The sequence below is a fragment of the Psammomys obesus genome, unplaced genomic scaffold (assembly GCF_907164565.1).
Source record: "Psammomys obesus unplaced genomic scaffold, mPsaObe1.curated_primary_1811, whole genome shotgun sequence".
NCBI lineage: Eukaryota > Metazoa > Chordata > Mammalia > Rodentia > Muridae > Psammomys > Psammomys obesus.
This window is the reverse complement of record NW_026591450.1, coordinates 135,671-148,525: the sequence shown is the minus strand read 5'-3', so window position 1 is coordinate 148,525 and position 12,855 is coordinate 135,671. Positions and strand designations below refer to the sequence as shown.

General features: G+C 47.6%; 1 protein-coding gene across 7 annotated transcripts in view; it reads left to right on the top strand.

Annotated features, from left to right (window-relative positions):
* Positions 1-12,855, top strand: part of Mtcl1 (microtubule crosslinking factor 1) — a 111,695-nt gene that overhangs the window by 82,738 nt on the left and 16,102 nt on the right. For all 7 annotated transcript variants that reach the window (XM_055610157.1, XM_055610154.1, XM_055610153.1 and 4 more), the window contains 2 exons: positions 7,630-7,797; positions 11,472-11,726. In XM_055610157.1, coding sequence (XP_055466132.1) covers positions 7,630-7,797; positions 11,472-11,726 — 423 coding nt within the window. The remainder of the gene's footprint in view (positions 1-7,629; positions 7,798-11,471; positions 11,727-12,855) is intronic.

Genomic DNA, 12,855 nt, shown 5'->3' with positions numbered 1-12,855 from the left:
TCAGAAGCAAGTTTTATCAGGATGGCAAACGCTCGGTCATGCTAGTGCTCCCGGCTTCCTTGGTCTAGTTACCCAATTCCACGCCCGTTAGCCTGCTCCCAAGGCCAGTTCGAGCTTTCATTTTCCTTGGTGCTCGGATAAGCTGAAGCTGAGAGCAGAGAGAACCAGCTGTGTCATTCACGCCAGCTTTCCGCTGTTGGCTGCCCCATGGCCATTGGATGCCAGCATTCCTAAGGCTGGTTGTGCATTTTTCACTTCTTAGTAATCTCTGAAACAGAGGACTGAAACACAGGTGATTCACATTGCCAGAATTGCACCCCTGTGATCACGTGGCAAAGCAAAGGGGGTGGCTTGGACCGATAGGGAGAAAACAGCTCGTTCTCCTGGCATTAGAATAATTAATTAAAGGAAAGTTACTCTGACATTCAGAGATATGACAAAATTTATACTTTGAAGGTAGAGAGCCAAACGTAAGATTCACAGTGATAGCTTAAGAAATGTGATTTCCTATTGAGCTATACTATTTTATTCACTCTGCTGCTGGAGCCTTTCATCCCCAGTCCAGTCTTAAGGGGCTGCCTCAGAGCTGGCCTAACCTTCAGCTGATGGGCTTTGACTAACTCTAGTATTTGAAGCCTTGCTTTCTAGCTGTTGTTTGTTTGTTTTTCCCAAGATAAAGAAACAGCTTGAAAGAACACTTTCTTAGAGATGAGAATAGCATGTCAGAACTATGAACCACCTTCTGCTCATTTTTTTTTTCGTAGCTGTGATGATATATACCTATTAGGATCTCAGTTACGCAGGAGATTTCAAGCTAGAGGGCTACCTGAGCCTCATAGCAAAACCTTGTCTCAAAAAACAAGCAAGGGCTGGAGGGGTGACCCAGAGGTTAAGAGCACTAGGTGCTCTTCCAGAAGATCCTGATTCAATTCCCAGCACTCACATGGCAGCTCACAACCATCTGTGACCCCAGTTCCGGGGTATCTGACACCTTCATATAGACATACATGCAGGCAAGACACCAAAGCACATAAAACAAAAAATTATTAAAAAGCAAACAAACAAGCAAAAGAAAGAAAAAAGCAAACAAACTTCAATGACAGGATGCCAATGTGGCACAGAAGTAGAGCGTTTGCCTGGAACGCACAAGGCCTTGGAATTCAGTCTCTGCTCACTCCAAAAAAATTAATTCTTTAAAAAGTTCCCCTCTTGCGCCTAGATAGCGTTTGCATTTTGGCTTTGTGCCCTATGCCTGGTTTATTCTTTAGACCCTGCAGCTTCTGTAGTTTCCCTAGGAGCCAGACTAGAGCAAATGAGCCCAGAGCACATGATCTCACGTAGTTGGTCTTTGTTGTGTCTTTGCTGCTATTGTCTCCAGAAACTGCACACACAGGTACTTAAGGTGCTTAGTAAATGGGTTCTCTCAACACCCCCAGCCTCGCTCCACTCAGTAGTTTATAACATACACTACGCTCTCTGAACAGTGGTTCTGTTTTCCTCTGACTTGTCTTGATTTCTCAGCTCAGGTTATACATACCGAGTTATTGGTTATTAGCTGACTCAGCTGTCAGTTATTAGCTGAGTCCTTGCAGAGGGGATTCAGACAGTAGGCAGAGAGCTCTCCTTCCTGGTCAAGAACCCCCGTCCCAGCTAGAAGGCAAATGACAGTGACTATCACTCCTGGAGGCTCGGACCTTAGATTATACTTAGGCCAGTCTTCAGCGGCCCATCCTCTTTTACCTGCGGGAAGATAATGGCCTCGGGCCTCGGAGAGGAATGCTGAACTTAATCTCAGTGTAACAATGAAGGCAGGAGTGACAAATGGCTTATTTAGGAAAATGTTGCTGATATTCGGATCTGTCATTTTAAGGTCGTGTTTGGGGTTTCCTGCCAATAGACAGGATTGCCTGGAATTGATTCATTTGCCTTTACTGAATGCCACGTAAGCTCCTTTCTCACCTTTGTCAAATAGGAACTAGCCATGCATGGGTCAGGCAATCAGGACAGCGCCCTCAACGTTGCAGAACCCACCTGCCTGGGTGTATAGCTGAAATAAATAGAAGACAGAGGCCAGCGCCTCTGTTGTGACTGTCATTTTCTGAGTCACCCCACAGGGGCAGGTCAGAGCATCCCATTCACCTTTGGATTAAGCCTGTTTCCAAAGGTTATGGCTCAGAGGTAAGCCCAGCAGTGCTTATCTCTTCACACTCATCACTCTTTACACAGTTGCAATTTTATGGCATGCCTATGTCTCAGAAGTCTCAGGTTCTGAAAAAAGTGGCTGGCATTGCTCTACAAGTGTCTTGGTATATGCCTTAGCCACACCTCTGCTTCACTTGCCTTGAATAGAACCGCAGGCTTGCAAGGCAGTCTGGATGACTGAAGGGCAACCTTGAACCTGCCGTAAAGCATGATCCCAGGGCACAGACTTCAATTTTGGATTTTAAAATGCCCCACCCAAGAGAGATGTGCTTTGAAGGACTGGGATGCCCTTAAATTAAGGAGCAGGCAATAGTAAAGCCAAACAACCAGTTTGAAGAAACTGGAAAGCCATGTGTGTTTTTGTTTTATTTGGGTTAAAACTTACCTGTACCGAAAAGTGTTGGGCTCTGACATGAAAAGTTCAAACAGCTCTTGTGTCCAAATGGCTTTGTGGATCAAGAAATATCTATGGACCAGAGTCTTCACTAAGTAGCCCTGGCTAGCCTTGAACTCACGACCCTCCTGATGTTGATCAATTTGCCTTTTACATTGGCTCATCTTTTTACCCTGAAACCTATTCCAGCAAGAGGCATGAGGAAAGACCTGAGAAAGGTGAGGACAGTTTCTCAAGGACAGGATGGCCTCCCCCAAAATGGAAAGAACTGTGAAGTCGTGCAGTGTGAAGTTTTAAATGTTTCTGGCTTGGGCTGTCTGCCGTTGGTGGAGGTGGGCCTAAGTTGTGGCTGAGAGTGGGACTTGGCACATACGTGTGCTAAAAGCTTTAGTTCCTCCTCTGTAAAATGCATCAAGACTGGTAGGAAATATAAGGTCATACAGATGAGTAAGTCAGCACACAGCCTAGCCCATAAGAAATGGCAGGTAGGGGATGGAGAGATGGCTTGACGGTTAAGAGCACTACCTGTTCTTCCAGAGGACCCAAGTTCGATTTTGTGTACCCACATGGTGGCTCACAACCATCTGTTAACCCTGCCTGTGGTTCATCGACGTATATGCAGGCTCAACACACATACACATACAATTTAAAAAGATAACTAGTAAGTAGTAGTGACTGTCATTACTGGATTTACGTCTGTGCATCAAAAGCATTTAGAAGAACCATGCCCATCCACGGCATGCGAGTCCCCGGAAACGTTGACAGGGATGTTGCGTGTTCCTGGCAGAAGCTTCCCTGGTTTCCTGCCACCCAGCACGGGGCTCCGGGGGATTATAATAACAAGTGGCAGTCACACTGATTCCCTGGGCTTGCTTGTTCTCGCTGGCTGCCTTCACCCCGTGCTAACAAATACCGTCCTGGGCTTCATAGGAGATTACGTTGATGACTTGGACCCAAATGTGCATAGAAACATTTAGGCTTAATTTTATTGGATCCAGTATCTGCTAATGCCATAAAAGTGCCGGCTTTGCTTCCAGAGAAAGTAAAATTTCAATCTGCAAAAAGGCTGTAGAGCTCAGATTCTGAGCCATCACAGGCTGAGCCTTTACAACCTGAGATTCATGGAAAACTGCTGAGCACATGTAAGAATGTGTTGCATGCTTCCCTGCTTTCTCTTCCATGTGCACAGGATGACTGACTGTCCCCAAGGCTAGGTCAAAATTATTGTGGTTATTTTACACTTACATTTGAAGTACATTTGATTCAAAAGATAGTGACTTTTTTTTTTCTTTTCTTTTTTGAGACAGGGTTTCTCTGTGTAGCCTTGGTTGTCCTGAAACTCATTCTATACACCAGGCTGGCCTGGAACTCATAGATCTTCCTGCTTCTGCCTCCCGGGTACTGGGATTAAAGGCGTGTGCCGCCACTGCACTGCTGAAAGGTAGCGATTTTTTAAAGATCTGAGGTGAAAATAAATTTCATAGGACGTAAGAAAGAGAAATTATATTTTCACATAGGATTTCCTGGAAAATGACATGTGAAAATGTGGAAGAGCGCCATTGCTCCTACCCCCTGAGCCATCCCTGCACCTCTCTGAAGATGTACATTTCTGGAAGGACTGTTGCAGCATCTCTTCTTATTCAACTGCTCTCATAATTTATATTTGCACCCTCTGTAGGTGTTTCCAGCCATGCGACACAACACTGTCACCTATGGTATTCACACCTGAGGACCCTACAATGGCATTTATTAGTGTTCTCAGTGAGTCTGCTGTTGTGTGTTGGCCCGCATTCATAGCCATCCTGAGCCATGTGGGGCCCACGATGGATGACCATAGACCCTTGATTGAGAAGGGCTCTTCTGTGCAGAATCTGAGCGGGGCCTGAGTAACTGGCTGAAAAGAGCAGCGGCTGAGTTTTCTAAGCACCAGAGTGTCCTAGTTAGGGTTTTATTGCTGTAAAGAAAACCATGACCAAGGCAACGCTCAAAGGAAAACATTTGATTGGGGCTGGCTTGCAATTTCAGAGGTGTAGTCCATTATTATCATAGTAAGGAGCATGGCAGCATGCAGGCAGGGATAGTGCTTGCTGGAGAAGGAGCTGACAGTTCTACATCTTGATCCAAAGGCATCAAGGAGAGGCTCTATTCTACACTGGGTGTAGCTTCAGCATAGGAGACCTCAAAGCCTGCTACCACAGTGACACACATCCTCTAAGAAGGCCACACCTCCTAATAGTGCCTCTCTCTATGGGCCAAACATTCAAATGCATCAGTCTGTCCTGGCCATCTATACCTATTCACACCACCCAATTGCACTCCTTGATCTTATAGGCTTATAGCCAAACATAAAACAAAATGCATTTAGTCCAACTTCAAAAGTCCCTATAGTCTATCATAGTCTCAGTAATGTTAAGATCAAAGTCTCTTCTCAGATTCATGCAGTCTCTTAACTGTAATCCCCTATAAAATCAAAATCAAAAAACAGATCCCATGCTTCCAACATATAGTGCCACAGGATATACATCACCAAAACACAGGGAAGGGAGCACACCGAGGAAATAAATACTCCATGTCTGATGTCAAGATGCTCTTTAGATCTCCAACTCCTTTCAGCTTTCTTGACTGAGACACGCTTCTTCCTCTTGGGCTGGGTCCACTCACTGTTAGCAGCTCCCTGCGGCAGTTATCCCACAGCTGTGGCATCTCTGACAGCCCGGGAAGGGTTCACCTTCACAGCATCAAACAGTGGCCCTGCCACACACCTGGCCTCAGCAAAGTTCCTTAGTGGCAAAGGGAGATGCCATAAACCTCTTTCTTCTATCCTGGACTCTAAAGCCAGAACCACATTGCCAAAGCCGCCAAGCTATGCTGCTTGCTGGGGCTGAAACGTGACCCCCCCCCTTGTTCAATTAATTACATCTTTTCAACTTTCAGTGGTTTCCTTCACTGCTTAAGCTTGGCTCCCCTGGAACTTGCTCTGTACACCAGGCTGCCCTTGAACTCAGAAATCTTCTTGCCTCTGTCTCCTGAGTGCTGGAATTAATTAAGGTTTTCTTTAATTCCTTTTCACAAGATGGAAGCTTAGCTGGTTGAGGTCACTACTCCCTTATTCCATTGGCCATCTTTAATCTGTTCATCTCTTTGAACACAGGATTTAGTTCATTCTACGTCTGGTGCCCTCTTAATCCATACAATTAGTATTTTCTCTTGCTCATCAGTTTCATCAAAAAGTTCTTCACAAGCTTGAACAACAGGACAGAGTCTATGGTAGGCTCTCTTGAGACTTCCTTTACCCATGCAACTAATTTAAATCTCTTCACCTTAGCCTCAGACGCTTTGGGCAAGGTCAAAAAGCAGCCACAGTCGCCACCAAAATCTCACAACAATCATCTCTAGGCAACATACAAAAATTCTTCTTCTCTGCAACTTCTTGTACCGGCCCCTCCCCCCACAGTTCAAATCCCCTGAGCACTACTGTGTTCCATGCTCCTAGTAGGATGACCCATTAAAGCCTTGCTTGAAGCATTCCACTGCTTTCCTAAAGTCCCCAAATCCACATTCCTCCAAACAAAAGCATAGTTGCGCCTATCACAGCAGCAATCCAGTCCCTTGTACCAACTGCTGTCTTAGTGAGGGTTTTATTCCTGTGAAGAGACATCATGACCATGACAACTTATATAAAGAAGACCATTTAATTGGGGCTGGATTACAGTTCCACAGGTTCGGTCCGTTATCCTCACGGTGGGAAACCCCAGAGGCAAGCAGGCAGACACGGTGCTGGAGGAGCTCAGAATTCTACGTCTTGATCAGAAGGCTGCTGGGAGAGATTGTGTGCCACACTGGGTGTAGCTTGAGAATATGTGACTTAAAGGCCAGCCTCCACAGGGACACACTTCCTTCAACCAGGCCACACCTCTTAACAGTGCCACTTGCTATGGACAAGCATTCAAACACATAAGTCTGTGGGAGCCATACCTATTCAAACCACCACACAGAGCTACTGTGTGAGCCTGCAGGGGTGAGCCAGTGGGCCCTGATGTCCTGAGGTAGAGCTTAGATGTATGAGGCAGGATTTGGGTTTTAGTTCCTTGTGCTTTCCTGAGTAAAAAAAAAAAAACCATGAGCACCCTGAGAACATCCAGTCAAGGATTCATGGACTCGCTGCTTTTTGTCTAACTGGGGTCATGGCTGCCCATATTATCAAAGAGCTATAATGGACTTAGGAGTATTCAGTTCTGATAAACCTTCCCCTCCTTTATTTTCTCACTGTATGGCCCAGGCCAGCCTGAAACTTACAATCCCCATCTTAGCCTCCTCAGTCCTGTGCCAGACTTTGTGATATATAATTCCCATGCTAGCACACACCAAAACAGGAATCCTAATTTTAAAGTGTGCCTTCAAAGGGTGGGCATGGCCTGGAAAGCCTAGTAGCTTTTATGTGAAACACAGACAGTAATGAGGTAATAGTTCAGTCTTGGGATTGGCAAGCCCTGTGTGAGTAAATTGTGCGTTTCACCTCCGGCTTTAATTAGGAACTCTCAGAAGCTCCCCTCCCACCCCGCCTTGCTTGTCACTGTTACAGTCTCTTAGTAGGCATAAGTCAAAGAGCGGCCGCCCTGTGTCTCTGAGAACCACAGGCGCTCAGCGATTACTTCAGTAGCTGGCACTGGAGTGATGGTGTGATGGAGCGCCTAGCCCAAGTCACAGCCCTTGGCTGTCTGAAGTCCCACAAAGCGTCCTGACAGCCTGGCTTCAGGGGCTCCCTGTGGCTTTTGGCAACTTGTTGGTTCCAACCTTCAGGGTTCAGAACACCAACCCATGGTCCAGCCTCTGAAGAGAGCTGCTCAGGGCCTTGGTGTGAGGAGGCCTCTGGCTGCTGACCATCCCGCCATTATTTAGTGATTGTAGGGCCCCGCCCTCCTGTGCCTTCTTGCAGCGACCCTGGCAGGTGCTCCAGCCCCTACTGACTGAGCCTCTCTGTCTCCCATCTACGAGACACTCATCAGTAGGCTAAGCTGGCTCTCTTCCCACAGGTGGCGGAGAATCAGCAGCTGTTCAGGGCCCTCAAGGCCCTGCTGGAGGACTTCCGTTCCGAGCTCCGTGAAGACGAACACGCCCGGCTGCGCCTGCAGCAGCAGTATGCCAGCGACAAGGCTGCTTGGGATGTGGAGTGGGCTGTGCTCAAGGGCCGCCTGGAACAGGTAGCTGCCCCTTGTCCCACCGCCCTCCTCAGCACTGCACATCTGTCCCCCTCTGCTCTAGCCAGGATTGGTGGGGCAGAGCCACAGGTGGGCTCCCTGTGGCAACCCTGGTACAGCGGCAGGGAGAGCAGGCCCTGAGGCTGTCTGGGAAGCGCCTCAAGCCCCTCTGCTCACACTAGTCTCCTTCCCCGGGGGTGAAATGAGCCTTCACCCGTAGCATTCCATTGTGTTATTTGGCCCCTCGGCACTAAACACAGCCGTGGAGGGACTGGCAGTGAAGCTGTCACCGTGCGGAGCTGTCTCCATGTGAGGCTGATCATTCTGGACCACAAAAAGTCAGAGCACACTTTTTTTTTTTTTTTTTCTTTTTGAGACAGCGTCTCACTTTTTAGCCCTGGCTGGACTACCCTGTAGACCAGGTTGGCCTCACAGAGAGCTACCTGCCTCCCTGACTCCCAAGTGCTGAGATGACTACGAATCCCCATGCTGTCTTCAGACTGTGGTCATGTGACCTATCAAAAAGGAGACATGTAGCCGGCTGTCCTTTGGAATTTTCAGAATATTGAAAATAGCTTCCACTCACGGCTTGGAAACCTTGTCAAATCCAATTTCCTTTTTCTACCAAGGAAACTGAGGCCCATGAGGGGCAGCTTGCCTCAGATCTGAGTCCATGCTAGGATGGGGAGGAGCCCACTTGTCCCACCCACCTCCAGAGAGGAGTGACAGCCCAGCCTGTGGGGTGGGGCTCAAGCCATAGGAAGCAGCCTTTGCTTAGCCAGATTCTCAGGGTGTCTCCGACACAGCATCTGCTGCTCTGAGGTGCTTCCGGGTCATAAGGTAGAAATAGGGTCTTTGTGTTGTTGGCCGTTTATTTTCTAGCCTTTGTTGTGAGGCAAACTATAAAATTTTATATGAATTGACTCAGTCATGAAAGGAAAAAGTTCCCCACAAAGGAGATACCTTATAAACAGATAGCTTCAGTTATGATAAAAGATGAAAAGGGCCTGCCAATTCAAAGAAAACAGCTCTCCTAGGACTCCCCAAGTTCACTGGTAGGCCACACAACTCCAGGAATCCCTGATACCTGTTACATTTGCCTGCATTACCACTGACCCTGGAACCCCCCACCCCTCCCTAGGTGACCCTCAAGGTCACCTGTTGTGTTGCATGAACTTAGGTACCTCCAGGTTCACCTGTACTGTCACTGATCCTGTGCAGCCCACAAGCCCACCCGCACTGGCCTCTGACTTTAGGTTTGGGGCTCATAGTCGGGAACATATGTGTAGAGTCAGGAGCAGAGGCTTCCAGGCCAAGTCTAGGAGCTGGTGCAGCCATGAGCCACTGGGAGACATGTGCAAGGATGCTGTTCCAGGAGCTGCCATTAAAGCCTTTAGAAGTATCACAGGTGCAGGGGATGTATGCAGAGAAGAAGGAAGATGTCGCTGTTGATGCGAGCCACATTCAGATATCCCAGCGTGTTGGCTGCAAATCAAGCCTCAGAGAGAAGAGGGACTTCCTGTCAGGAAACAAGCTTGTACCTCAAGTTCAGAAGCCAGGTGGTACGACAGCGTTCACCTTCTGCCCCAACTGTTTAAGAAGTTTCTTCAACATGTGCTGCCCAGGCCAGTGAAGGGCAGCTCATGCTAGTTGGCTTGTGACCCCCGCTTAACACTCTTCTACTTAAAAACAAAACAAAAACCTAGGTATTTTCAGTGGAGCTCAAATCTCTGTTTCGTTTTGGTTTGGTTTTGGTTTCTCCCAAACTAAGCCTTGCTCTAAATAATGAGGATCCAGCAGCAAATGGGACAGTCTTTGTTTAGCTGGGCTTTGTGGTGCATTAACTATAGGAAAGCCGAGGCAGGGAGATCCCAAGTCTGAGGTCAGCCTTGGTTAAAAAAAAAAAAGTGGAATCAGTTTCAAAATAAAGGCACCTATCTAGCACTCGTGAGGCCAGTGGCTGCATCTCTCATGTGGGGGAAACATAGCAAGACACAACTTTTCTGTTCCAACCTGGTCTAAGCAGCTATGATTCTGAATAGAAAATCTTTATGCCCACAGGCCAGTCTGATGGGGGCAGTTCCTCAGTTGAGGGTCCCTCTTCTCTGGGCGACTGTAAAAACTAACCAATGTACCTTGGGGTTGTTGAGCACCTCCACTTGCTGGGTAGCCATCTTTGACTAGCACATCCTTTATCCAAATGCCGTCCTCTGTATCATCACTGTTTATGTCGGTATGTGTTCTTAATACAAAAGTATTGCATCTGGTTTTGCTTCAGACAATAAGTGATGTTTAAAGTCAATTAAAGTGGAGGAGATGAGTTTTATATTTATTTCTGCCACTTCCATTGTGCAATTTTTGGGTAGATCAAAGTATTGATCTATATTCCTTCTGTTTGAAGACCCTCTCCTGACTCTCCCAAAGGGCAGGCCTGCTGGCAAGGGTTGTTTGTGTTTTTATTGTGTGCTTTCATTTCTCTTTGTTAGAAAGGGTTTCTCCTTCTGTTTTGAAATTTAGAGTTTTATTGTCTTAGTTAGGTTTTGACCTCTCTGATAAAATGCCATGACCAAAAGCAACTTGGGGAGGAGATAGTTCATTTCAGCCTACACTTCCATGTCACTGTCCATCACTGAAGGAAGTCATGGCAGAAACTCAAGGCAGGAATCTGGGGACCGGAACTAAAGCAGAGGCCATGGACAGGTGCTGCTTACTGGCCCGCTCCTCATGGCTTGCTCAGCCTGCTTTGAAAACAATAAAAACAAAAACCTAGGACCATCAGCCCAGGGACAGACAGTACCACCCACCAATAATGGTCTGGGCCCTCCCCAATTAATTATCCATCAAGGCAGTACCACACAGACTTGCCTACAGGCCAGTAAGAGGTACCCATCGTTACCTGGCTTGCATGGTTTCTGATGGGAAGTCTTACATAATCCTAGAATGTCATGTGCAGTGATCAGTGGATCTAGGAACCAAGAGCACTTAGAAAAACAGGATGCGCCATGGGTCCCCAGAGGAAGGAAGACCTGCATGCAAGCCCTCGTGCCTCTCTGTGTGTCTTTTCTCCCTGGCTTCTACCAGTTTGGCCATATAGATGGAAAAAAATTTCTTTGTTTTGGATATTTAACCCCCAGATATTTGACAAACACTTACTAAAGAATATCAGGTTCCATGATTATCTTAGATAGGGGCCAAGAATATTGGACCAGGCATGGTACCACCTTCAAGGAGTTGTAGAGGCTGAAGATAGAGTGATTTAGACTGGGGGGGCGGAGCTAAGAAGAAGTCTGTAAGAGCTGTGCTCAATAATCTCTGAGATTTTGCATTCTTATTTTTTTATTTCCAGCTTAAAAAAATGAAATTGGTAGCCAGGCGGTAGAGGTGCATGCCTTTAATCCCAGCCCTCGGGAAGCAGAGACAGGCGGATCTTTGTGAGTTTGAGGCCAGCCTGGTATATAGAGAGAGTCCCAGGACAGCCAGAGCTGTTCTGCAGAGGAACCCTGTCTCAAATTAAAACAAACAAGCGGAAAAAAAAACTGGTTTTGTTTTCCCACAGCATTAGTCCAGCTTGGCTTAAGTATTCATCCTGTGAATCAGGTGTAGATATACTGAACTTTTTCTCTCCCTCCAACACTCGACTTCCAGAAAAAGGTTCCTATGTCTTTTCTTCTTGGCAGCTGGAGGAGAAGACTGAGAAGGGCCTGGGGGAGCTGGATTCCTCTGCCAAGGGCAATGGTGCCCTGAGAAAGGAGAGAGAGGCACACCAGAAGCTGCTGGCTGACAGCCACGGCCTGGTCATGGACCTGCGTTGGCAGATCCACCTCCGGGAGAAGAACTGGAATCGAGAGAAGGTGGAGCTGTTGGAGCGTCTGGACAGCGAGCGGCAGGAGTGGGGGCGACAGAAGGAGGAGCTCCTGTGGCAGGTGGAGCAGGTAGGTGCGGCGCAGCCTCAGATCGAGGAGGAGCAGCAGCCGCAGCAGCGACGAAGCGTAAGGGCAGTGCACAGCCCTGGGAGCCAGGAACATAGAGAAGGGAGCTTGCTGCTGTGGTCCCCTCCCTATGGGGGCATCCAGAGGAAGTGAGACATGTTAGGCTTCCTGTGGTGGACAGCCGCTCCTGTCCTCCGTGTGTTACTTTTTGTGTACCCATGACCGGAAGGCCCATGAGGAAAACATCAAAAGGGTGTGGTTAGCTCTGAGTCCGTTAGTGGCTGCTTGGTGCTGTGTGCTTGGGTGGTACATGGGGCCTGGAGCTCATGGCAGAGGAGGTACATCATCTCATGGTGGACAGGAAGCACAGAGAAAAAGCAGAAGAGCTGGGCAAGCTGTAGCTAGACCCTCTCCTCTTCTACTGCCTCCCAATAATGCCACCATCAACCATGAGTTCACCCAGGAATTAATTCATTTATTAGGTCAGAGCCCCTAGGATGTAATTCGTTGAAAGGCCACAGCAGACACACCTAGGTCAGCCTTACTTAATGTAGGTATTTCTGTCTGGTGAAGCTGACAATTAAGGTTAACGATCACACCCTAACATCACATATACCTCTCATTGCAGTTTGTAGGCAATTTGCCTTTGTGTGCAGGGGCCGGGAAGTGACCCTCCAATGGGATCTGAAGATTAAACTTGAAAGGGGAGGTTATTTCGGGTTGTCTTCATTGATTTGTGCTCCAGAGTCAAGTAACGCTTAGGATTGCCACGGAAGACGTGGTCATGGTGATGGCCGCAGCCTGAATGGAATTGTTACCATTAGTGAAGTAATTACCAAATTGAGTTAGAAGCCACTGTTTCCTGGTGATTGCGCCTGCTGTGAATGCTGCTGAGCTGTGATTAGATAGGACCAGAATCAAGGGAGGTATCTGGTAGCTCATCATCTTCCGATAACAAACTCAGATGGATTCGGGGAGCTCAGAGGGAGCTGTTTTACAGCCGCCTGCATCATCACTCTCCGCATTGCAGGCACTTGGTGCAGTTTGCATGGCTGCAGAGTAGGCCCAGACTGAAGTACAAATCCAATTGTTCACAAAACACTGACAGGAAGTTCTTGAATTCCTCCCTGGC